The 24,150-nt window shown below is 30.5% G+C and overlaps 1 protein-coding gene across 9 annotated transcripts in view; it reads right to left on the bottom strand.

The window, feature by feature from the left end:
* raskol (Ras GTPase-activating protein raskol) overlaps nt 1-24,150 on the bottom strand; it is a 60,512-nt gene that overhangs the window by 19,326 nt on the left and 17,036 nt on the right. For 2 of the 9 annotated variants that reach the window (XM_035095164.1, XM_035095160.1), the window contains 4 exons: nt 22,968-23,080; nt 22,098-22,139; nt 21,272-21,458; nt 15,102-15,167 (listed from right to left, as the gene is read on the bottom strand). In XM_035095164.1, the coding sequence (XP_034951055.1) occupies nt 15,102-15,167; nt 21,272-21,458; nt 22,098-22,139; nt 22,968-23,080 (408 nt within the window). Of the gene's footprint in view, nt 1-2,677; nt 4,269-10,354; nt 12,960-15,101; nt 15,168-17,860; nt 17,984-19,725; nt 20,235-21,271; nt 21,459-22,097; nt 22,140-22,967; nt 23,081-24,150 lie in introns of those variants that run through there. The other 7 variants (XM_035095165.1, XM_035095162.1, XM_035095163.1 and 4 more) reach the window with 6 other exon arrangements.

Raw genomic sequence — 24,150 nt, 5'->3', positions numbered from 1 at the left:
TATATATTAATTATATTGTGATGATGAAAGCTTTTTTTGAATGCTACGTCTGCAACCTGGGACCTCTAGATGCAGGTATCATTTTTTAGACAAGTCAATTTCGTTGATGTTTCTTTTTTTTTAATTCATTTTTCAATGAATCTCAAAAGCTCTAGAATCTTAGAACAGCTGAAAAATAATCAAACATTATTCAAACTCATTAATAGAGTTTTTTTGTGGTGATAAATTATTGCGACATAACAGGAGTCATCTCTAGCGTTGAAACCGTTGAAAAAGTGTAAAAGATAATGAATTGAGACACATGGATAAGTTAGTGGGTGACAAGAAATTTTTTTACCAAGAGAAAATGAGAAAATAATGGGTACATATCCAGTGTGAAGCATTAATCCCTCTAGGGTACACATGGTTATGATTTTTCAGGGGAATAGTTTCTATTGTACGTCCGGAAATCATTTATCCCAATTTGAGATTAAAAAAAAAAAATGAGGGAAAGAGAATCTACCAAGAAGTTGTAGGTCATAATGTTCAACATCCAGCCACCCATTGGATGATTTATTAACTGTAGGACAAGTATAATAACACTTTTATCTCCAGTTTAAATTACGTATATTGTCCATATATATATTACAATGTGGATGTTTGAATAAAATGTACACGAGGTCGTTCCAATTTCATACGGGCAATTTTGTTAAATCTACAGAAGAGTTATATAAAAGGGTTGACATTGGCTAGAATCGTGATATGTTTCCACGCTTCCACAGGATACTTTATTAAAAGACGACCCTTTATCAACGTCAAAAAATACCAGTCAATTCGATACACATCATTTCTAAACCTAGAAGTTTTTTTTACGCTTCAGATTATACTGACACACGACAATAACGCCGACTCGTTTGTTATCAGGCGATAAAACATAAAACATTTGACATTTTGCTTTTATGCCATTCGAAATACGATTAAAAAGTCATCAATATAAAAAACTAATTCCTTCTTTATTAATTACATTTATCGGGATATTTTAATTGAGGAACTTGGATAGAGCAGCATTGTTCGAATGCTTTCGACCAAAGTTCAAGTATAAACATTACTTTGGTTCAACCTTAACCATTTTTCCCCATCAATGTTTATGATAAATGATCCTGGTGCTGTTAAAAGCGAAAGAACATGTTTGAATTGATTAGCATATTTTTCAAAATTATGTTAATTGGTTATATTAAAAAATAATATTAATGGGATATTTTTTTCTAGTGAGAGATAATGAAGAGAAAGTGCTTAGATCTAATGCACAAAGTGAAATAGAAAATCAAGCTGGAATCTAATTGGTTATACCCTATGAGTCATTTACTTGATACCGGTATGTTATGTTATGTTCATTTGACCAACTGAAAGTGTTGAGTAAATATTCGATTAAATATAACACGCAGTAGTCGTTTATGTTATCGAAAAATATGGTCAAAAAGAAGTTGATAAACGAAATCCGGTCTAAGTCAATATTGACACTTTTATTTAGATTGTGAAGCTCAACAAATGCTGGTCAAAATTCGTTAGAAACAAACGATTTATTGCTGTGATCATCATAGCATAACACATTGGAAATAAAATATTGGATAAAAATCATTTTGGAGTAGAATTTAGAACCCTTTGTTTGGATAAAACAAATAATTGATTATTAGAATTAATTGTTTCTTTTTTTATTCAATTAGCAGAGAATGAAAAATTAGATTGTTTATTGTGCAATCATAATAATACAATATCAAATCATAAATCAAAAGTAAGAGTGTTCAGTAGCTATTGAAAAAAGTTATGTAACTTTACCTTTTTTTTTTTTTTTTTAATTGAAAGGACATTTGCATTGTCATTCATATCAAATCTCCAAGATCATTTATATAAATGATTGAAATATTTAAACATTTTTTTTTTTTTTTATGTTGAATTTTAAAATCAACTCTAAATGTCAATGAAGTCACAAAATGTCTTTATATATCCAATCTTATGAATCCTAAGCTAAAAAATGTATTAATAAAAATATTGTATCTACATTTCAATCGATGCTATTGAAAAATGAAAGATAGATTGTTCATTTCTAACAATAAATTGTAATGATCAATCTTGTATTAAAATTCTTTCAAATAAAACTAATCCACAATAATCATCCAGAGATTAAAAAACTACCAAGAAGATTTAAAAAACATTTTCAACCTTTCAAAGTGTCATCCACCAAAAATTGGAATGCTGGTGGAGTAGACTGTAGATGAATTGTGACAAAAAATCTGTGAGCAGGTGATATAATCCTACACTAAGTATATAACTAAACTAAAGAAGCTCAAAGAAATAAAGAAGAGAAGAAGGAGATGGAGAAGAGAAGAGGACACAAGGAAAGAACGAGTTCAAAGCCCAAGCAATATACAAGTAGGTCCCCCAGAAATTGCTTCAACTCAAGTTCCACAAGATCCCAAGAACCTCGTGGCCCTACACAACTCCCATCGGGTCGATCAGTTGAACCGTTGTGTTCAACTCTTGTGGCAAGTCTCAACTCGTTTCTTCATGCACACCGACCGGTTCATCGAATGTACACAGCAGACATTAATTTTTCTCCTCGATCCTCATCATCATGCTCTCATGTAGCCCATCCTCGTTACTTATTATCTACTCTATTAGTTCCTCGAATAAATTTTACCTGAATGAACAGCTTCGTTTTCCTCGAACACTGATTCGTCTACATCCTCTTCAGCATTATTTCTGAACTCAATGTCTGAGTCATTGACACGATTTTTACCACTTAAACCTCCTGGACAATCAACTGATGCATGCCTTGAATTGGCTTTAACATGAGTGCTAGCACTTCGTATCACTTTGGTGCTGTGGGTCCTTCTGATTAATAAATTGGAGAAGGTGCTATTGTTTTCATGGCTCTTGTTGTTAATGTTGTTATTGTTTTGCTTAGGATTATTATTATTGTTGTGATTATTATTACTGATGGTGCTACTGTGTCGAGTTGGTCCTTGAACCTTTATAAATTTTCGAGCATCTTCTTTTTTATTCCTACGTTCAGACCCTACACTCGACTCACTCAACTCCCTTTTTCCATCCAAGCAAGCTATTGTGTTATTCAACCGACAATCTTTCTTCTCAGTGTCTCTTTTCCCAACTAAACGGCTCTGGAACCTCTCGATCGTCTTCAACGATCGAGTCCTCTCGACCTTTTTCCTTTGATTTGAATTCCCAATCGATTCTACCACTATCGCAGGCGTCTCAAACATCCGAGTGAGACTTTGAACTTTCCCTTGAGTACCTGCGATACTCGTCTCTGGCCTTTTGTTTAACTCTGCACTGTTGCTTAGGGTTCGGTTCAAAACCGGACCATTTTTTGTACTTATTGGAAATGTATTGCACACATATTTTTCTGGCTCTTGAGATAGACACTTTGTGAGCTTAGGATGATGGTGAGATCGAGATTCTGACTCTAGAGAAACGTAAAATGTTGATCTACGCTTTGGTAACTCCATTTTTTCCTTTTCCTTATCGTCACTGCCGATCATTGTTATATTAACAGCTAAAATAATCTCTCATTTACATAACATCTATTTTACTTTTTACCTGAAAATGTCTTCAATATCACTCTTCAACATCACATCAATAATTACAAATTCATAAATGTTTTAACATTAATGTTAAAAATAATTAATTCAACAGTCAATGAATAAAATAACAAATTTCCTCTTTTAACCACTCATTAGTTTTTCCAAATCAACCACAATTATTTGCTCCGAAAAATTATCTCATTATCATGGTGGTGACCCTTTTGTGTAACTTGGCAGTACTTAGGCATTTATCTCACGCCCTGATGACTCAATTCTAGGCAGCCCTACCACCCTGACGTCACCTCAAAAGATCTCTAAAAATCATCAAAATAAAACACAAATAATTCAACTATGTAACTCTCGTGTCCCATAAAATTGTACAACACAAAACACTTGGAAAAAATGTCACTTTGTTTAACAAGCAAAAAAATTGTTTACTCTTGAAAAATAATAACCCAAGTCTCGCGATTTAGAAGCTTCTTTCCACAGGTATTCGTGTCCAATATTGTGGTATTTAGCACTTGATGCACGATAGAATGTCACGGTGAATGTATCGGGTTTCTTTGATGTGAGAACGTACCGTACAACTGTCGTTCGTCGAGCTGGACGAACTCACGACTATTCTTGCTATTGCTTACTCCAATACTCCAAAGAGTAGCATGAACCCAGTGAGCAGAGCTAGCGCCTCTACAATTCTTTCACCAAGCTACGACTCCGCGTGGCATTGATGCTCACACCGAGTGCATTTATAGTACAGTCCATTTAACGAAACTTCCTTTAAGAGATAGAAAAAAACACGGATTCACTCATTTGAATATTCCTATGAAATTGAGAAGTAAATCGAGTGTAGCTTTTATGTATGTATATAACTATGAGATCCGGAGTCTCTTTGTCACTCGGCACACATGTGTGTCGTCTCCAACTCTTCTTCACGTGAAATGAAACGCAAATGTGCTCTAACCGCCACAAATGTCTTGATAAATATTGCCGCGAAAAAAATTCTGTTATTTATTATGTTGATTACGAATTATCTTGTTTTTAAGATAATTGAAGATCATGTTAAATAATTGCACTTGCTATGAATTTTGCATCTTTTTTTTTTTTGCTTTCATTCTATTTTTGTTCCTTTGATTTTCATAATTATCTTGGTATTTAGAAAGTTATACGTTTTTTAATGATCATTACTTGATATGTAGGAATCTTATCCTTTTTATTATTATTGAGATTGCAAGAAATGTATTCGTTTTTTTTTTTGTTTTATTTATTATCTCATGTATTAACCGAGTTTTAATGCACTCAAGTATTAAATTAGATTGACAGTGAATTTATAATTGAATCAAATTCATGATGAAATGAATTCAATTTTTATTTAATAATTTTAGTATCGAATCATTTTAAAATTTTTTTCATAATATTAATAAAATATGTATTCAATTATCAAGGACAAGTAATATAATAAAATTTTGCATATAAATTGTTTCATTGATTCTAATCAAGTAAACCTAAATAATTTTTTCAGCTTTTATGATTCATTTAAATATGTAATTGATGTTAAAACAAATGTCTTTGATGAAAACTATTTTTATCTCAACTTAATCTGTACATATCTAAGATCCAAAATGATTTGAAATATTTGAATAATTGTCTCCATCATCATCATCATCTTGATAAACACCCTTTAAAGATGGTTTTTATGTTTACTTTATCGATTGGAAGGTGATCTTTTTCCCCAGATAAACCTAGATAATTTATTTAAGATGATTCAGATGATAAAAGACTGTTGACATGATGTTATAGTGTCGGTTGCTCTCCATAAAAAAGGAAAATTATGCTAAAATATGGCATAAGAATTGTCTTGCAGACTCCATAGGGAGTATCTTTTCGTCTTACAATCCGTCACGTTTCATATACATTCGTGCTAGTACATTTTTCACAGCTACATTATACAGTGACTATGCATTTATTTATATCTAATGTAACTTATTTATACGCATAATTTCCTAGAATTTGTATTCAAAAAGTACCTGACTTCAATATATAATTTCCAAGTTTCAATTCTCTCAAGTAACATTTTCCCGTACATAATCCTGGAAATTATAAATCCCACCTCCATACACTTTTGTTCTCCAAGCCACACACAAGCATCAGATCTGTTTAGACATTCCAAAAATATTCGCACAAGACTCATAAGCTTCGCATAAGCTCAGACATGAACCGACAGAAAAAATAAACGTGGTTTAAGCTCAAATTCGCTGCAGTTATAAATCTCTTGGTTTTTATTTCTTGATCCTTTTGAAAGAACGAAAGAAAGAGTGTTATAGAAGAGGTAAAGAAAAAAAGGAACCAACCTATAAAAGTAGTATGAAATTTATTGAAATTTATTTCATCTGTTATCTATGTTGCGTCTAGAGTCTAGACAAAAGTGTGTTAAGAATGCATGAGAAGGAGTAAATGAGAATCACTGGGATAACGTGTCGTATGAGCCTGAGGTGCTCCACTCTCTTATCCAGGATGTCTCTTGATGATACATACTAGTAAGGAAACTAGACCTTCCCTACTATATCCATTATATGGAGGTCTTGGTGGTTGAGTTGCGTAGTAAATAGAGAAGGGGAATAAAGAAGCAACACCGGTGAATCGTCGATAGAAGCACGTGCTTGGCTGTTGAGATTACTTGATCCTACGTAGCAGGACAGGAAGTAACAGCCCGTTATATTCGTTTAGCGACAGCTTGGCTTCCGGAGTTGCAAACTCTTTTTAGCATGCACCTCCTTGGGTGGCATAGTTAAGTGACATTTGTCACTAATTTAAATTTGGATTTCATTTTAATCCTTACTCTCAAAGGTCGATGGACTATAAAGAGAAGAGACGAAATGATGATGAAGAAAAGCTTGAGTTCCTTCTGACAAAATGCACATTGAATTATGAATGAGTTTTAGTACAGTGGAAGTAATGCGACAAGTGAAAAGCGAATTCGTGCCTCAGAATAAGAAGCTGAAGAAATGAGAGTTTGAGAAGAAGAAGAAGAAGAAAAGATTTTGTTTAAAGGTGCTTGGACTTGGATTATAAAAGCAACGTATATTCGAGTGAAAGAATGAGCAAGAGAGATGCCAATAAAATACGTGACTGTGCAACCACGACAACAGCCAGTAGACATGCTCCGTTCGAAACGAGTTCCACGGTGTTTAATTCGTGCAAGAGAGTTTGAAAAGACTTGAAGACAAGTTGATTAAAGAATTTCATTTATCACGAATTAAAAATCGTGTTTTAGATTACTAAATTGTCGGATAATTTACCAGAACATTAAATTATTTTAATTTTTAGAAATAATACTTTCTTATCATGTCTATTTCTTGTGGTTTATATTTTCTATTCATTTTCATTCACTATTCATATCTTTTTACCTCAACTCCAAAAAATTTTCTGAACTCATAAATTAGTAATTAGTATTTTAAATTTTAATTATCAACTTTTTCATTTTAATGTTAATAAATATTCATCATAGAAAGTTTTTTATTAAAAAATTCTACTAATTTTTAATCATCAATACAATTAAAAAAAAAAAAAGGTTGGAAAAAATATTTTTTCAGGCCAATTATTGGTTAATTAAATTTTTAGTATCCTTCAAATTGATTCAATTGAGCTTTTATTTTTTCAAGTAGTTGTTTACTTGAACTAATAAGAGTCATTGTAGAAAAAAAAAAAAATAATTGTCAAGACTTATATTAAGGTAATAAGCAATTGAATCAATTTTTTCCCAATTTAAAGTTTTATCTGAGAGAAAGAGAGAAAGAGAATTACCCCTTACGATAGAGAAGAGAATATTTTTCTACAACGGTCGTATTTCTTAGTGTTCTCACCTCCTCTACACCGTGAAATGTAAGCACGTGGGAAAGAACTCTCGCTTCTTCGACAATTTTATTTCCTATACAGAAAAGAGAAGAATGGCTGATCGAACAGTACAAATAGTTATAAACCACTCTAATAGCTAACTACCGCATTTTACTAATCGTTTTTCGGCTTTGTCTGTGAATAAAAATTCATCAGATATAATCAATGAGTACAATTTATTTTGTCACGTAGCCATGGCGTATAAAATAATTAATCCAACGGTCAATGATCCGATAAACGAACAAGAAGTGAAGGGGAGAACCATATAAAGAGATCACACTACACCACCTTGTAGGGGATGCTCCATTAATGGGTCGAGAACGATGCAAGAATAAATTATTTTCTATCAATAAATCTCCTACTGAATTAAAATAATAATGAGTTGATTAATTCATCATAGAGTAAAAGGCGAAAATTTTTCATTTTAAACCAAAAAAAATTTACTTCAAATCTGTTTTATCATAATACTGTCGATAAAATAGATAATATTATTTTTATGGTTTTGGAATGATTTACCATCAAAAGAGAAATAGAGGAAATTTTTTTATCGACTGTAGAAAAATAGTATTTGTCAAATTTAAATGACAAATAGGACTTTCATGTCACAATGAATGAAACATACTCGAGAATCAGATCTTTGTTTCATTTTTACATCCTGTTTTCATGTTTCTATTATCTTTAATAAGACACACGATAAACAATGGTCAATTATAAAGTCATATAGCCTTTCACATTAGAGTTGTATTGTGCGTCACCATAAAGATTGTTCTTCATATTTTTTATCTTCTTGCGAACATGTACAATTTATTCTCATGCGTGGGGTCTTGAATATTTTTCAAGATATAGGTCTGTCGGTAGGTGTTTTTGACTTAGAAAGTCGTCCATTGCTAGATTATTGTTATTATTATCAATAACAAGCTTACCTCGCCCATTTTTGCAATTAACTTTACTTGTGCAAGAGTTTCGAGGCAATGATCTAATTTTCGACTCACCTGTAACAGACAAATAAAACAATACCAATTACAATTGTGACATTCAATTCTCTGGATGATTAATTGACAAGATTGTTTCCGATTTTAAAGTTACCAAGCAAATCTGAATGAGGACCAAACCAACACACGTGTCCACCTTTTTACATGTACTGGGGACAACTTTTTCGCGACGTTTGCGTATATAACAACTTTAATGGGTTCGCTGACCATATCGGAGCACACGCGCTCCAATTCCCCTCACCAACATTTTATTTGACTCTTGCTCTGTACTGGACCAACAACCGAATCAGAGGGAAAAAATTGTTATAACCTTCGGGTATGACTTTTACAAATACCAATTAATTTTGCTATTTATAAATAATTCATTACTTTACAGCTCCAAATGAGTCAATGTTTCCTAAAAGTATTCTACAGTTTCTTTCTTTTACCTAATTAATTTTTTTCGTTAATCGACCGACTTAATCGGTCAAAGAAAAGATTTAATGTTCTGCTGTTGTTCTACTATACTTAACGATGATGTTTGCGTGTAGAACTAGTGAAAAAAAAAACAACTACCGCACATGTAACGGACTTGGACTCTTGTTTGGGTGTCAATAATGATGATGAACTGTGTGTATAAAAGTGTTTACAATCTTATTTTACCCCAAAACAGTTAAAATAAACGTACATTTATATCTCCTTAATAAATAAATCCTTTTTAGAGTTTTAATCTTCATTGAAAAATAAAAAATATATTTTAAAAAATATATCTCAAGATTAATTAACTTTATTTGGAATTTTTCAGTGCGCGAACAGTGAGTCTATGATTGAAAATTCATATCACGCACTGACAAATCACTCCCGTGGGGACACTAAATAACTGATAGGCCGTTTAGGCCGCTGGACAGTTGGAACGTGTCACTAATAAACTGCCTCAAGTAGAGGTTGTGTACGTGAGTAAATATTAACGCGATCCTGTAGTCACACCGTATGAGGTACTCAGCTGCGTGCCACGCCAGCTATTCGAATAAATATATGTACACTTCGCCCTCATGTGACAATCCCCACGCAAGGTGCAACTATCGATGCATAGCTTTTCAAAATGTATATCATACTAGCTTTCTGATTTTATTTAGACCCCTCTTTTGGGGTAGATGACCAAATGTATCCCCTTCTTTTTGTATTCGTTGATTTTAAATGATAAATTCCTCTTTAATTACCTTCGAAATATTTTTTTGTTATTTTAAATAACTACCTCAACAAATTAATTCCGGTCATTAAACTCTGATAAAAATTAAATTCAAATTTGAAATAAATTATAAAGGTATTAAATGAAATTTTATTATAAAATGAATGTCATTTATTATTAAAAAAAAAGAGTGAATGATTTCTAAAGAAAAATTCTGCTATTAAATAAAATGTTCAATTTTATTGATCAATTAATCATGACAGTATTTCAAGAGGCATCATTTATATCAATGAATAGCATGTTGAGTTTCCAAAAATTTCCCTTTTATATAATTTATCAATTTACAAAGATGTGTTCTAGCTTCTGAATTTTACTAAACACCAATAGAGTCGTAAATAACCATAAAAACCCTCATATGTATCATCAATGATTGCATCACCAGCTGGAAACCTGTCTAGAATAATTATTCTACTTCTGACGCATAATATTTTAATCCCTATATACATTATTACACAACTATGATAAATTTCACTCGAGTCCTTTTGCCAAGTTTATTCAATAATAAAATGTCAAATCAATAAATAATAAATAAATAATGATAGACTTAAAGGTAATATCAAATGTGTGTTAAACTGTTCACATTTAGCCTTTTATTTTCTATCAATGAATCAATTTATTATGGTGATTATTTATCAAATGAATCAAATTACTTGAAAGTGTACCTGATTCAGGATCATCAGTGTCAGCTCCACGTAGACACGAGTGAAAACTTCTGGAGAGTCTGCGACCCCCTGGAGAAGTAGCTTCATTAGATACTGCAGAATTCATATTTATGTGCTTTAACTTAGCACTCACGACTTCTTGTAGCTTGTAAATAATTAAATTATAAACAGATCTAACGTGCAAGTATAATTTAAACCTGCTTTTAACTTTTTCTTTCACTTATGTTACTGCACAAGTAATGTTTCTGCAGATTCTCAATAGCTGCTTTCTATTCCTATGGTTTCAAGTGTTCTGACATATAGCCTCCTCCACACATACACATGACAAAAAGGCGGAACTCAAGGATCTGCTTTTGACTGTCATCTACACCGGACGTCCAGCTGCCGTTACCTGCTGTTTCCTGTGTCCCTCTTCTTTGAAAAATTCCACCAGCACTATTTCTTTATAGTCTCCTTATGGTTCTTTATTATAGAAATTTACTTCTTTAGTATGTAAGGTAGTCCAATCAGTTGACATCTTTACGTCATCCATTTACATTTATACGACCTACGACGTAGTCCCCACACTTCTTATCCCATTTTTCATCACATTTTCCCTTTACTTGGAAAACTTATTCTTGTTGGTTTATTTGTAATTCTTTTTATTCCTATTAAAACAATTGTTTCAACGTCGTTAAGCTTTATACCAGTTTTTAAAACTTGTCTTTAATAAAACAGTAATTAATATCACTAGTATTTATGATAATTTTTCATTAAATTAACATAAAATAAAAATATTTACTCCATTTTAAATGGTTATGGAGCTTTTATTCTTTCAAAGTAACTCTAGCTTGAAAAATTTTATATATTTAGTTTAAATATATTTTTTTTCTTGCTGTACAACAGTAAGCTTGTTAGAAAAATAATTAAACCATTAAACAATTTCGTAATAAATGCTTTTTTATTCTTCACTATTTTCTGTTGTCGTTTACCGGTTTTGTTATTTTTTTTTTTTTTTTTGTTGCTCATTGAAATTGTTTTCCGCTGTTTCTTGTCAAGCGAAACAATAGTCAAAGCCACATAAAAATTGAGTCGCAGTGATTAGCTTTAGCTAATGAAACAAACGCGTATTCCGTATCGTTATCTCTTTTAGTCAAGGCTACAACGAAATATGAATTGAAATATCAAAGCAGCGGCATTCTCAGTTGTGCGAACGCGACATCCGGTAAATAAATGTGTCCACTCTGTCCTGTTCATTTCAATAACTTTACTCACATGGTGGTGGGCGTTGTCTTTTTTTTTTTTATTCACTCATCAGTTCTTACGAATTTATCTAAGCCGCCAACACAACATGTTGGAGTATATAGCACATAGTATTTTAGATGAGATTGAGTGTGTAATAAAATTCAAGAATATTTGTTCAAGCTATTATACACATGGAACGGAAGTGCATATAAAGTACAGTGTAGGGTTTCTTTCCCTTGCTTATTTACCACCTGGACGGTTGTTGTAATCACAAAACAGGTGTTGAGCTTCATGTGATAGACCAACGTGAAGAGAGTAAAGAGTCTTGATGGCCACCAACACACAACACTAAAGTGTGTTATCGTAAAGTTATGATAAAGCCAATTATCTCTTACGGAAACTCATGGAACTCATGTTCGAGACTGCACGACGTCTTTTCTGTTGTATTCTCTGCGTGAGGTTCTCCTCTTGATGAATAAAATGACGTCAGTCTGATTTCAACGAAGCCGAAGACATGTTTAACACAATTATATACGTATTCTATTCACAATTGTCAGTCAAGCACATTCTTAAAGCTTGTTACTTGCTTAGCTTATAGATATTTTCTTTCTTTCTCACTTTATAATACACTCTACTTCATATTTTCTTCAACTTTTCTTATTTTCAGTAGACACAACAATCCTGATGGCGCGGAAAGCAAGAACTTGAACACAAGGAATCAGCTTCCAAACGAGCTGCAAAACTCCAAGGACATCACGTACTGAGACAGGATTAATATAAAAACATCAGCTTGTCACTCTAAAGATGCTTTGTTCTTTTGTATCTAACGTTGGCCAAATTTTTTATAACACTTTCTTCTTCATTAATACTTGAACGTTTTTTTATAAACACTCGTATCGGTATCACTTGATAACAATTCAGCTGTTCGAAATTATTTTCACTTTATATTGATGTTGATGTCCATAAGTATTGTGTTTATTATTATTCGAGACATCTATGATGGACTGAACAGTGTGGAACACTGAAGTCTGCCATGTTTTAGTCTAAATACAGTGACAACACCAGAAACAACACTTTTGGAATATAAAGAACACGATCCGAATTCACTCGGAGCAACGTTGAAACTAAACTGCTGAGACTTGCGGTCGGCATGTGTAGAATAAGTGGGAGACGCGCGTTGCCGAACCAAACCGAACGAACGCATCGCAGTGCCCGTCTCTATATTTGTTACAATGCGATCACATCGTTTTATCTGTGTGAGTTTTAGAATGTGATGGTTCATTGCGGGATTGCAAATAAAAGCTTTCACTAATTACCATCCCTGATCTCTTTTTTTTTATTGTTTTCAAGTTTGTTCATTTGTTTGGGTATCAGGTATTTTATTTTTTACAGAAATATTCTTCTAAAAAAGTAATTAATGTTCACACAGTATGTCTTTATTGGAAAAATTCATTCAATAATTAAAGAAATTTTTTTCAACGAATTGCTCGAATATTTGGTTAAACAGAGGTAAAAATATGAATTGGAGTAAATGAAAAATTTCAATATGCAAAAGCTATGAAAGCTTGTTAATTGTAGATATAAATTTCATTTAATTTCTTTGTTACTATAATTAAAAAAAAATATTTGCATAATAAAAAATGATGCAAAATAAATCAATTCGCTTCTTTTATTGGAAGCTGATATTTTATTTTTAATTTGATAAATAAAGCAAATGTTAAGATAATTTTTTAATGCAACTTAGAGGATAAATAATCAGATAATTAATTTGATTAATTGTTATCTTGTAAGTGTTATCAATAATTTTGAAATCTCAACAGCTTGTTATCTAAAAAAAAACTCTAAAATTTTCAGAATAAATTTATAACAAAAATGAATAATTAGAATTAAAGAACAATAATTGCTTGTGTTATTTTCGACTTTATTTTATTTATTTATTCATTTTAATAATTTTTAATTCACAACATTCCACTTTAATTTTAAATTGCTCTAAATATAAATTGATGATTGAAAAAAAATTTATTTATATTCACAACTAATTAAATGATGAATAAAAATAAATTGACAATCACAATACAGATAAACTGATTGATTGGATGACTAGAAGAGCAGATAACAAGAAAATGAAATTTCATGTCAGAAGTTTAGCAGTAAAGTCAAATTATTGGGAAATGGTTTGATAAGTGTGTCACTTATCAGTCACTTTAAAGTAAAATTGGTCTAAAAAATCGACCTAGATTAGTAGTACATATGGAAAGAAGCAAATAGGCTGATGGTGTTTTATCTAAATAACCTTACAACGACTATGAGTTACTTAAGTTCATTTTAACTAGCAACCCTATCAACTCTTTTGGTTTACCGCACTCTTTCTCTGCATACAGCATAAAACAGATGCACACGCGAGTGCCCCAGTTGAGAGTCTATATTGCATACACGGTTATGGCGACCACTATTTTTAGAGCATCGTGTGCATGACGGTCCAGTCCTCAAAGTGTGCATATGTATAGCATCGTTCATTTTCTTATGCTCAAATGAAAAAAAAAACAATATTCCACCAGTCATTTTTCTTTCTAAAAGTTCAAGTTTTATTGCTCTAAACACAATAGACATGTCAGGTGCATACCAGTTAACTTCAATGAAGAAAATTTATAAAACAAAGAAATTGTTATAACGCTTTCACCCACTGGGATAGATTTTTCTAGACTATTATCATCATTCTCACGCTCAGTGATACTTTATGATGCTCTTGTACTTATACTAATTATGTTTAGATGCACATTAAATTTTTAAAGCCTCATAGAAATCATTTGTAGTTGTTTGTAACAAAAAAAGAGTAATATTTCAGCATTAACTACTTTATAAGTTGAATAATTATTTTTTATGGCATCACTTGCGATCTTTATAACTCTCTAAAATTTATCATCAGTAATCATTTCAAGTTGAGATAATGATTTAATTACATTTTTCACTAATAAATTAAATTAAATGCTCCTTTATTAAACTTTTCATTTTCTAAAGCCTTTTATAATTATTCGTTCAAGTTCAAAGTTGTGATATTAAGTTTTAATCATCTCAATGGTCTTGAATTATTGATCCAAAGAATATTAGTATTATATTTGAATATTTTAAAATATTTAAACTGAATAAAAAATACTTCTAAAATAGAGGTAAATGTTAAATAATTATTTAAATTATTTTAAACTTCATGGAAACGTTTTGCCATTATTTTAAAACTCATTTTAAATGTTAAACACTTTGTACAGGTTTCTAAGTAATTTCTCGGCATTAATTTAACAAGAAAAAATCCCTGAGAGACCCTTTAAGAGGATTATTTACAGCAAAATATAAAAGAGTAAATGGGTAGACCTAAAAAAATATTTTTTCGCAGAAAAAGAATAATTGTAAAAAAAAATAGGTATAGATCACAGTAGAGCAAGGTGTCACGTAGTTCGCGTGCTTTGATAATTTTCACTTGTAGATAATTGACTTTAGTCGTCAGCGCACGAAAGACAAAGCAACTCACCTTTACAATTGTCCTCATTCTCGGGCGGAGGGAATCCTCGGGGTAAAGACAAAGACTTTAACTCACCTGCAATAATAAAAAATAAATAATAAAATATAGTAATTTAATAAACGTAACATTATTTAATAATACAAAGTTTTAATTCAATTTATTTGATCATGTTCTATCGCTTTATCATGACAAGTAAACTTTGAATATATTCAATTACAGTATAACATCATTTGAGTTTTGATGCAATGCAGACTCTCGAAATGATGTTTCTCTATCTCTTATGCAACTGGACTCACATCAATCTAACTTCTACTTGGCTTTACTTTGTGATGCTTATTATATGTACATTGATTAAATAACCAACATTCACACATTGATTCTATCTCTTTCTTTTTTTTTTCTCATTGTTCATCATCTATTTATAGTAATTGCATGATAAAAAAAAATTTTAATTAACTACTAGAATGCTACTTGAAAAAATTTTTATAATCCAACTAACAAGCCACTATATTTTTCTAAAAATCATCTTAATAAATACAGAGAAAAAAATAGCTATCTAAAGAGAAGAAAAATAAAAATAATTGTCATATTTTAAAAAGAGAATTTTTTTTAAATATTATTTTTAGCACAGATGTTTCAGTAATTATGTAAGATTGTAGGAAAGTGAAAAGATGTTAATTATGGTTATTAAATAATTATTTTTTATAATAATTAAACAAGTAAATAGAACGATATTTTAACCATGAATATCTAGTTATTTTGATATACCTATGGTAACATTTATTTACAATTTAATAACAGTTATTGAATACATAAATTTTGTCACAATATCAAATCATTCCTGAATAAACGTGAAATTAATTTAAATTATAGCTGGAAATTTGTTTTTGATTAATAATTTACTGACGTTTGCAATTTATCATGTCAGCATTTCAAAATAATCCATTTCCTGAATCAAACATAGAGATAAAGAGAATATATTTATATTTAAAAATAGGATTAGCAAACTTTAAGTGGAACTCAGTTTAGCTGATGATTGAGACACAAAAAATCACAGAAAAATTAAACTTAAAATAATACAAATTATGACCTGAATAAATATTCTTATTAGCAAAGGAAAGAAAAGCTTCCAACTTCAATTCATTTTCAATACACAAAATGATTTAATGTTCTATAATTAAAATTAATCTGTTCATTTGATTGAACTATTATTAAATAATAGCATCGATAGGATAATATTATTAGAACACTTTATCTCCTGGAAATCCATTTCACTTCGATTCTCTAAACATGTAGAACACCAAGTTAGAGTAAACATTTCATTAAAAGTTTATCAGAGAAATAAAATATTGATCCAATGTTTATATCAACTTCTAATAGTGTCAAAGGAAGTTTAAGAAAATATTATTTTGCACGTCTCGATAAGAATTAGTGTACAGCATGAATATCTCTAGTGTAATCAGGTGAAAGTCCTGTTGTTTTTGTTGGAACAAACATCAATAAGACCACCGTCCTACTTCCGGACTACCGGAAGTTGGGTCGCCACATCATCCGGATATTCGTATTACTTGAAAATAGTCTGTGTGCATCAGCTATGTATAAGATTGAAATTTGTGTTGCTATGTAGGTTACATCTCTATACAATTCACTTCATAATAATATAAATTATCCTTAAAATATTTCTAAAGTTTAGTTGCTCTGCGGCAATCATAAAAATACAATTGGCTTTTCTCCAAAGTCGATCACGGATGTGTAAACATGGGAAAACCGCTTCAATGTATTGCCGCAGTATTAAACGGACGCCAAAAGTAAAATAAAGTATAAAGTAACGAATAGAATGAAAGAGAAGAAAGAACAGAGGATAAGAAGTCAAACGGAAGGTGGGGGCGACTAAGTGGGACGAGGTGAAAGAGAATATCAATTTTCTTAAGTTTTCGTCTATTTTTTCATTATTTTACTTCCTGTTTTATTAAATATACATACACTTCACTAGCTTTTATCTATTAGCATTATAAAGGACTCTAGGTAAACATAAAAGCTTCTTATTTATTTACTAATTGTTATGGTCTTACTTTATATAATATCAGAGTAGAGGTACATAGAGAGTCGTTCATAGAACGTAAGATGACACAAGTGTCTTGATCAATATTTTATATTTTCCTTCCTATTACATATTTGATTCTTTCTTTTTTTATGTAACTTACAATTGTATTTTACTATTGTAGATTTACTAATTAATATAATTAGAGTAATGATCTGTGACATTTCACAGAATTATCTTATTCTTTGACATCACTTTGTATCACAGAAGTTAATAATAATATTTATAATTGTTATTATTATGTAATTATATAAGCTTTGAAGTGATCCATAAATAAAGTTGCATAAATCCAATAATTTATCAATCGATCTTTTAGACTAGGACGAGGAGATGTTTGATGAAGAATAAAATAGTTATTAAAAATAAAAATGGTCTCTTTACATTGATTACAAGGTATGAGAAAAAATTACTTTTATATAAAATTATATAATGCAGAAAAAAATTACTAAATTTACCAACATGGATCATCAAGTCTTTTTTGTAATTTTAATAATATTAATTTTTTATTGATTGCTATATTTACCAACTTATAAAGGTTGAATCATATAAATATATAGATATTTAAAGATTACTTATATTAAAGTTAAATAAAAAAAAATACTATGTAACCTGACTTTAACTTTAAAAGTCGATGGAATAAAATAAATGATACAAAAATAAAACTTACAGGACAACAATTTGGAATGAGGATCAATTTTTGCTGTTGAAAGGCATGACAATTCTGGGAGATATGTATGACGATGACCATATCCTCTTGCTGGTAAAGTTCTGACTTTCCTCAAAAATGAAGCTGTTGGAAATCCATTTTACTTTTTTTTTTACAATTCATTGTACTTCAAACTAAAATTAACATAACAAAAATTAGCAAAAGTAAAGGATAAAAAGCAGAATTAAAAACCAAGAAGTTGGGCATCACTGTTTGCTTATCATCCAAACTGATATCATTGATAGCAGTGAGGAAATACGGAAACTCCACTAATCATCATCCGCTAAGAATTTTCATGTTTTAGACCAAAAGATAAACCATTTTTCTCTTTACTTTCATTCTTTCTTCTTCTATTTATTTATCAACCTTTGTTGAATTTCATTCATCCTCTTTTGATACTCAGCAAATATAAGTTTGAATTGTGTACAAGTAGATAACAGCTATCAGTACTACTATCATCATCATCATCATCATCATCACCATGATCACACATCAGTATCATCATTATTTGTGTAGTAAAAAATAGAACTAAATGTTTTTATTTCATTCCAATGCATATAAGCTGTGAGTCATCCTTTAGAGTTCTACGTAGGATGAACAAGACATGAATTATAGTAAAACAATACTTCCTCATATGTTTCTTTTTTATCATTAACAATACAGTACAGTTGTATTTATATTTTATTTATGTATTACAGCCTCTTTTCTACCTGATTTACGTACAGTGATTCATGATTTCACCGATTGACTCAATAAGTAATTACTCATTATCAATAGATAATGCTAAATTAATAAATTCTTTAGTTTCTATTGGCTCTGGTGTTGCAACATGTACTTTCAACAACAAGAAAAAAGTTGGTAACTTCAAAGTCGAATTAAGTAAAGCATAATTCAATGCAATGAATTTTTATGTTGTGAATTTCTAGAGGTAATTACATCATCATCATCATACATTAAGTGTTACTAATAGCATCTAAGAACTTTCGTAATTATTATTGAGTGTGACCAGAGTCAAATTATATCCCACTTTGTGTAATCAGAGTATACTAGTTAAGTATCATATTCGCTCATATGTAGGAGAAACCATTGTCTTCTTATGTTACAAAGAACTTCTTGTTCTTATATGCAACCCTAAGAAGATGTTTAACCTTCTTCATGGTTCTTAAGATAATCTTTTGCAAGAGTTGCTAGTGTAATTTAAGAGGAAAATAAAGAGAAAAATGAACTCCTTAAACTGTTTGTTACAATTTGTGGTCATTTAGGTTGATGCAGAACTTTTTTTCATAAACAAATGCAATAAATAAGTAGACTTTGATCAATGATTCATTGCAAAGTGAATTATTTCAGCAAGTTTTATGTAGCATTAGCTAACAACTTGGTATAAAAGAATTTATTGTTTATAAAAAATTTTACATTTTATCAAATGATAAGCTGCTAGTTTATGTTTTAGTTATCAAGTTAAATATATAATTTAATCAATATTGTGACTCTAAATATAGTGATTAACACATATGATCCTAGAAATTAGAGATGATAGATAATCTAATTAGGAGAACTAGTGATTGAACTCCATGATATGTTAAGAAATCTAATACACGTGATGAGATCTCCAACACTTGATCAACTCTAAGAACTTTTCTGCATCAAACTAATCACATGAAATATAACAAATGGATTGTTCATTTGATAGTAAAATGTATGAATATAAAGGGATTAAATATAAAATTGTTATTATCAACAAATGAAAAATTCCTTTGGGAATATTTTAGCAAATAATCTTTGAAAGAAGTTGAAGTAAAAGCTTTTTAATGTTGAAATGCACTCACAATCACTTTCTGAACATGAGGATTCATCATCTTCGTCTCTACACTCAGAATCTTTTCGACTCCAACGTTTAATGGAACACCATAGTCTTCTATGACCCATCTTTTAATATTTTAATACACAATTCACTTAGTGTTTAATATGCTCTCACGAAACAACTTCACCAAGTCGTATCATGAAGTACAAGTATCAATTCACTTGATTATTTGATTACATTAAACACAAAACTATTAACTTAGTTAACAATTCAACAGAGTTCAGATACATACTGCATAAATGTATGTGTACACACCCGAAGAATAAATAAAATAAAATGTGAATGCACTTGTGTATCGTTAAAAACTGGCGACTTAAAAGTTTATCATATCCGGGACGAACGGATGATGGTACAACGACGCTGTCTGCAATGAGCGATGAAACGTTCTACCTCATATACTCGATAAATAACTGAGTGTTGACGACGAGTATTGGAGGCATGGGTGCGTCGTTCTAATGACTCGCACACTCAACTACTTAAACGTAAATCAGCACTGAAACTGACGCTAAAGTCAATCTGCTAGATATAGAAGTTGTTTTTTTTGTACCATTCGTTTATTTTTAAAGTTGCGCAAACAGCGGTTAAAGCAGATAATAATCCAAGGATGTGGTTAATGATGTTGATAAAATATTCTTCCTTTACTTAAATCCTTACAAAAACTAATGTCATGTTTTTATTTTGCATTGTTTCATACTAATAACTTTTGGAGTCGCTATACGACAGTCTGATTTTTTTAAACTAATGAGAGCAGTTGGTATAGTAGAGTGGATGTCGGTAACGTAGAAAATAAACAACTTACCTTTTGAATTAATGCTTCCTACATGACCAACTAACGATTAATACTTATTATTTGAATCATCAACATAACCAATAATTTTTTGTCTAATAAACAAATTTTTTGAAGAAGAAAAAAATAAATAATTTATAACTGAATCATTTGAAAATTATTAATTTCATGTATTTTAAATAATTCACGGATATTGATGTAATATTGTAATTAAAAAAAAATTAAGCTTACTTGAAAAGCTTTTAGATACTAGACCACGTATTTCTTGTTATGAAAAAGTAATTTTTCATAAATTAAAATTCATTTTTAAAACATTCTCTTCTATTTGAAGTTTAATATCAACAGTGGAGCATGAAGTTGATATAAATAATTCATAAATATGAATTAAATATCTATTTTTAGCTGCTTTGAAAATTTTTAAACACCGCAGGCTAATTAAAATATAATTTTCCACCACGAAACTCGTTTCCTATCCTCTGAACCAGAATTATTGAGGTAATTTCATTTATAAATACATTATTTAGCATATATTGCAACTGACATAAGTTTAAAATACAATTCACAAATTTAATATTATAAAAATCATTTTGCATGTTAAATGAAATGGAAAAATTAGAATATGATATTCATACTGTACTTGAGAATTCCATTATTTAATATCCATTTAAATTGAATTTCTGATTAAAAAAAATATATATATATTCATTACAATTTCTCAACTTACCTATAGGCGATGCGGTGTTGGCTTCACGAAGACTGACAGTTTCAGGTTCAATTCCACCTTCGTCTTCCTCAATTAATGGTGGTGGTGGTGCTAATGGACGCGACTCGTAGCCCCAATGTTGCCGAAAAACCCTCGCACCACCGTCCAATCGTACACGAGGTAATTCGACAAACATTGAATCACGAATCTGAAATAATTACCCGTTAATTAATCATCCTATAATCATATCACCTTAACCAAGGTATTAATTTACTAATTGGAAATAATAACATTCATGCAGAGAGATGCTGCAACAGGATTACTTGATTATCATAGCCATGAAAAAAAAATAATTAATTAATTAATGAAAAAAATGAGAGAAAAAATTATACCAGCATGACACTTAACTGTCATCTGCATCCATCGGCGTTGAGGATTAATCTAACGTTATTAGGATGATGTCACTAATTACAATCTACAAGAGCAATGGACGACATAGACAGAAGGCCAACGTATTTAAGCAAACCTATCAATTACAAACGCCGTAGCATGATGAAGCAATGATCCTATGAATATTATTTGCGACGTATTTTCACCCTCTTCAATCAACTTAACGAGTTCAGTAAAGTCAGCATATTTTTTTCTATCAAGCCGTCAACATATTACATAATAATCAAATTTCATTATAATTCACTTCTATCATCTCCAAGACATGCTTCTACATCATGTAAATGAATCGAGTTTAACATCATGCAAATTATGGTAAGAATTAGAACAACTAATTGAGTCTTATGGTAAGTTGGATGTAAAATAAATCTTTTTAAACATAATGTGTAGAAGCACAAACCTTTCCATGACTTCTGAAAAGGCATCCAGTTCCAGCAAATAGCTGCATTCAAGCATAAAATTTAATTAATAATGTATCCAAGTAGAATAATAATAACATCTGCTGCACAATGTCAAGAGTCACCAATATATCCAACAGTAGTATATGTTTAAAAGCTAATAAACTACAACTCTAAGGTATAATAAAATTTTTTATTGCCTCACGTCTAGTTCATCAATTCTGTGTATTCAAAAATAAGGGTCAAGCATACTAAGAGCAAAAAACTCCATGAAAAAAATTGCTGACTAATATTTCATTGCTATAGTTTTGCATTGTGCCAATTCAGTTTCTCATGTTGTGTGATTATTAATTTTGTAATAATTACTACAACTTAAGCATAATTATTACAACGATTCTCAACATTCAAGCAAATATTTTAATAGAAATATTTCTGTTTTATTGCTATGCTAATTTATATCTAAAAAAATTCATTTTACATTAACTCATAAAGATGTTTTTATATTACTTTTTATACTGCCATTTCTTAATTCATTTTTGTCTAAAGTTTTATCTATCATTCACTATCAGTATGCTAATCTATTAAAATTTTTCAAATTCATTTATCATGAATCATTGCAATAGAAATGCCTGATGATTTAAATCTGCAAATATTTGCAATAAATTATTAGAAAATGTTATCAGCATGGAACCAATAAATTGAAAATTTCTATATTTAAAAGAACTTTCTTATAAAAGATTTAAAGTTGGAACCCAAAGAGTAATATTATCATAGAATCGAATCAATAGTCTTAACAGGCGCATATAAATAATGAATATAATTAATGTGCCATAAAATGATAGAATAGTACTAAAAATAATTGATGTACTTACTGCCATGTCTTCACTCCTGTAAGCAGTAAGAGTCTGTTCATCTTGAAGAAGAACACAATAACAAGGCTCCCAGCATGCTTCGCCTGCGGTATCATTACCACAGCAGTCTGGCTCTGCAATAAAAGATAGTAAAATATAAAAAATGAAATATTAGGCATAAATTTTGTTTTGACATATATGACAAATAAACACACAAGTATAGTGAAAGGTTGATAAGTGGATAAGCCTATTAGATATATCCCTATTCGATCATGATACAGTTTACTACTAATTATGAAATCGCGTCGGTGGCAAACCGGCCGTGAAAGGGATTAGCATTGGCAAACCGGTCGTATTATAAGTGAGTATCTAAGCAGTGTATACAGGAGCGTATACACTTGTGCACGTCAATAGCAGATAAAGTTTGGTATTCGTGAGAAGGCTAGGATAAAATAGACGATAGAAGGATGGGATGAACGAAGCTACGTAGAAGAAAAGGTGAAAGATCTCGTGAGGCTACTCGAGCATGTTATGTAGCCTATACACTAAAGCCAGGTGAACTGACATCCTATAGCAGAGTACTACCTCGACAATTTCCGGATGCTAATGGTCTCGCCATCGTCGGACTGCGTTCATTCCGAATAATTAATTCCGGGCACGAAGTTTCATTTAGTCTTCGTCTCACCTCTCTCACCTTGTCAAATGCTTTTCTCTTTATTCTCTTTTCCTTTGCCAATATACACCGATTAATTCCCTGAATTATTATTATAAAATAAAGAGCTTTATTGTCTGAACAAGATTGTATATATAACCAACATCATTTATTCCTCAGCTATTTTAATGATCGTTTTTATCCAATAGCTTTAATTCACGATATTTTATCCTCATATTTTTTCACCACTAATCTAATTAATTGTGAGTAATTGAAGGTAATAAGAAATATTTTAAATAATTTTATTGATAAATATTTCTCATAATAATAAAACGTATTTTATTGTTGAAAAAAAAGAAGTTTTCAATTTAAATGGTAAAGTGAATAAAAGTGAAAAATGATGATTAATCGTTAAGTACTTAGTCCTAGACTGCGGAGACAAGTAATTTTATCATCAAGTGAGTTTGAAGGGAACAAAATACCATTAATGATTTCTTCATTCTTCAGTACAAAAGACTTTTGAACGATTGTGAAATGAAAAACTTAAAAACA

This window comes from Chelonus insularis, unplaced genomic scaffold (assembly GCF_013357705.1).
Source record: "Chelonus insularis isolate UGA/USDA-ARS -01 unplaced genomic scaffold, ASM1335770v1 contig_131_pilon, whole genome shotgun sequence".
NCBI classification, from domain to species: Eukaryota; Metazoa; Arthropoda; class Insecta; order Hymenoptera; family Braconidae; genus Chelonus; species Chelonus insularis.
This window is presented reverse-complemented; position numbering and strand designations above follow the sequence as displayed.